At 45.5% G+C, this 1,574-nt stretch overlaps 1 protein-coding gene across 1 annotated transcript in view; it reads right to left on the bottom strand.

Annotated features, from left to right (window-relative positions):
- Positions 1–291: 291 nt before the first annotated feature.
- Positions 292–1,574, bottom strand: part of LOC101864249 (APOBEC1 complementation factor) — a gene marked incomplete in the record, with an annotated part of 35,414 nt that continues 34,131 nt past the window's right edge. Inside the window, 2 exon segments of the mRNA XM_013086647.1 lie at positions 292–363; positions 1,136–1,249. Of these exon segments, the coding sequence (XP_012942101.1) occupies positions 292–363; positions 1,136–1,249 (186 nt within the window).

The raw sequence follows: 1,574 nt of genomic DNA on the forward strand, positions 1-1,574 counted from the left end.
TGGGGGCCAGGGGTGTTACTTCTTAAAAAAACAAAAGAAACCTTTGGAACACCAGAATATGTCGCCACAAGCTTTTAATTAAACCAGATTGTGTATCACAACACACCGTGCCTCACACTCACACTCACCGTAGCTTGTTGTTTTATTTCTATTTCAAGTTTCAAACAATGATCATGATAAAAGATAGGCCTACTCACTGGCCTAGGTGGGCTTTCACCCAGAACAAACAAGAAAGGGCAGGAATTTTTTAACACCTTGTCAACCTACTGTTTGCCTTAGTCTAATGTTTCTCTAAGGGTCAAAGTGGCACTCAAAGACTACAACTACAAGGGCTGGTGCAAAGAGGATGGTAAAGTTAGATGGCTGCACGTGACATAATGACATAAACTGTCCGGGTCTGGCAGTTTTTCTCCCCATATTCTGTTCAGTTTTATTAGACGTTTTTAAAATAGTTTTAGTAGAGGTTTTTCGGCGCTAGCAACACAATAAGGTCATATGAGCGCCAGAAGATTAGAGGTGTTACAAGAGAGTAACAAACATAAAAAAGAAGAAGGGGAAATAAGGACGATAGACGTTAGGTAGGAAAGAAGAAGCTAACCATACCAGAGCACCCGCTAACCACCCATTCCCTTTATTCACAGGGCAGCGGTTTTGTGGTAGCCTTAACTCTTCTCCGAAGCGGAAAGTCCGCGTTCGAGCCTAGGTTCTGACACGGATTTTTTTTCACCCCCTCCTGCCCACACAGCAGTAATGGGTACCTGACATCGAGTCGGGGAAGTAAAGGCGGCGTGGAAAGGAACTGGCCACCCTATCACCCTACCACAATATGCCGAAGGCCCAGGAAGTTGTCTCACTAACAAGGCATCATTCCCCAATGTCCGGATCGGACGCGGGAACAACTTTATCCGTCTATACCTTTTCACCTGACCAGCCAGCCTCGAGAGCCTACAACACCAAGCACTCGAGCCATAAAGGAAGAGGAATGCCACGCAAAAGGCGGATCCAGGGTGTCAAGGAAACCGTAAGAAAACATAACATCACAACTGAAAGAGCTGCGGAGCTGGCCTACCATAGAAAACAGCATCTCCCCTAGACGCTTAACGGCAACAGAGGATGAAAAAGTAAAAGTAAGTACCTTGAACAGGAAAAACTGGCAGTCCGTGTTGGTAGCTGGGTCTCTCTGGATCGCCGAGTGCAGCTGGTAGGCAGGGCTACCCCAGTGGTTCTTCTGACACAGTTCTTCCAGAATCTGAGGAGAGGGGGCGGAAGACAAGTCAGAAAAAATGTGGGTTCAAAAAAAAATTAAACATAACTGTTTCTATGATGCCTCCATCAAGACAGTTTGGATCATTTAGGAGGCAGGCTTCCACCCCGCCTGTCAGGGCCAATCAAGGTTGAAAGGGATACAAAATCCCAGCAGAAAAACCGAGATAACCGAGATATTTATCCCCACTCAGGATTCTAACTAATGTCTCGTGCATGCAGCAGCAAAGTGTCTAACTGCTGCACCACAGACATCGGTTAAAAAAAAGAAAAAACAAAAAAGAGGAACAAATCAATCCACAGACAACATT

Source organism: Aplysia californica, unplaced genomic scaffold, assembly GCF_000002075.1.
Source record: "Aplysia californica isolate F4 #8 unplaced genomic scaffold, AplCal3.0 scaffold00489, whole genome shotgun sequence".
Lineage (NCBI taxonomy): Eukaryota > Metazoa > Mollusca > Gastropoda > Aplysiida > Aplysiidae > Aplysia > Aplysia californica.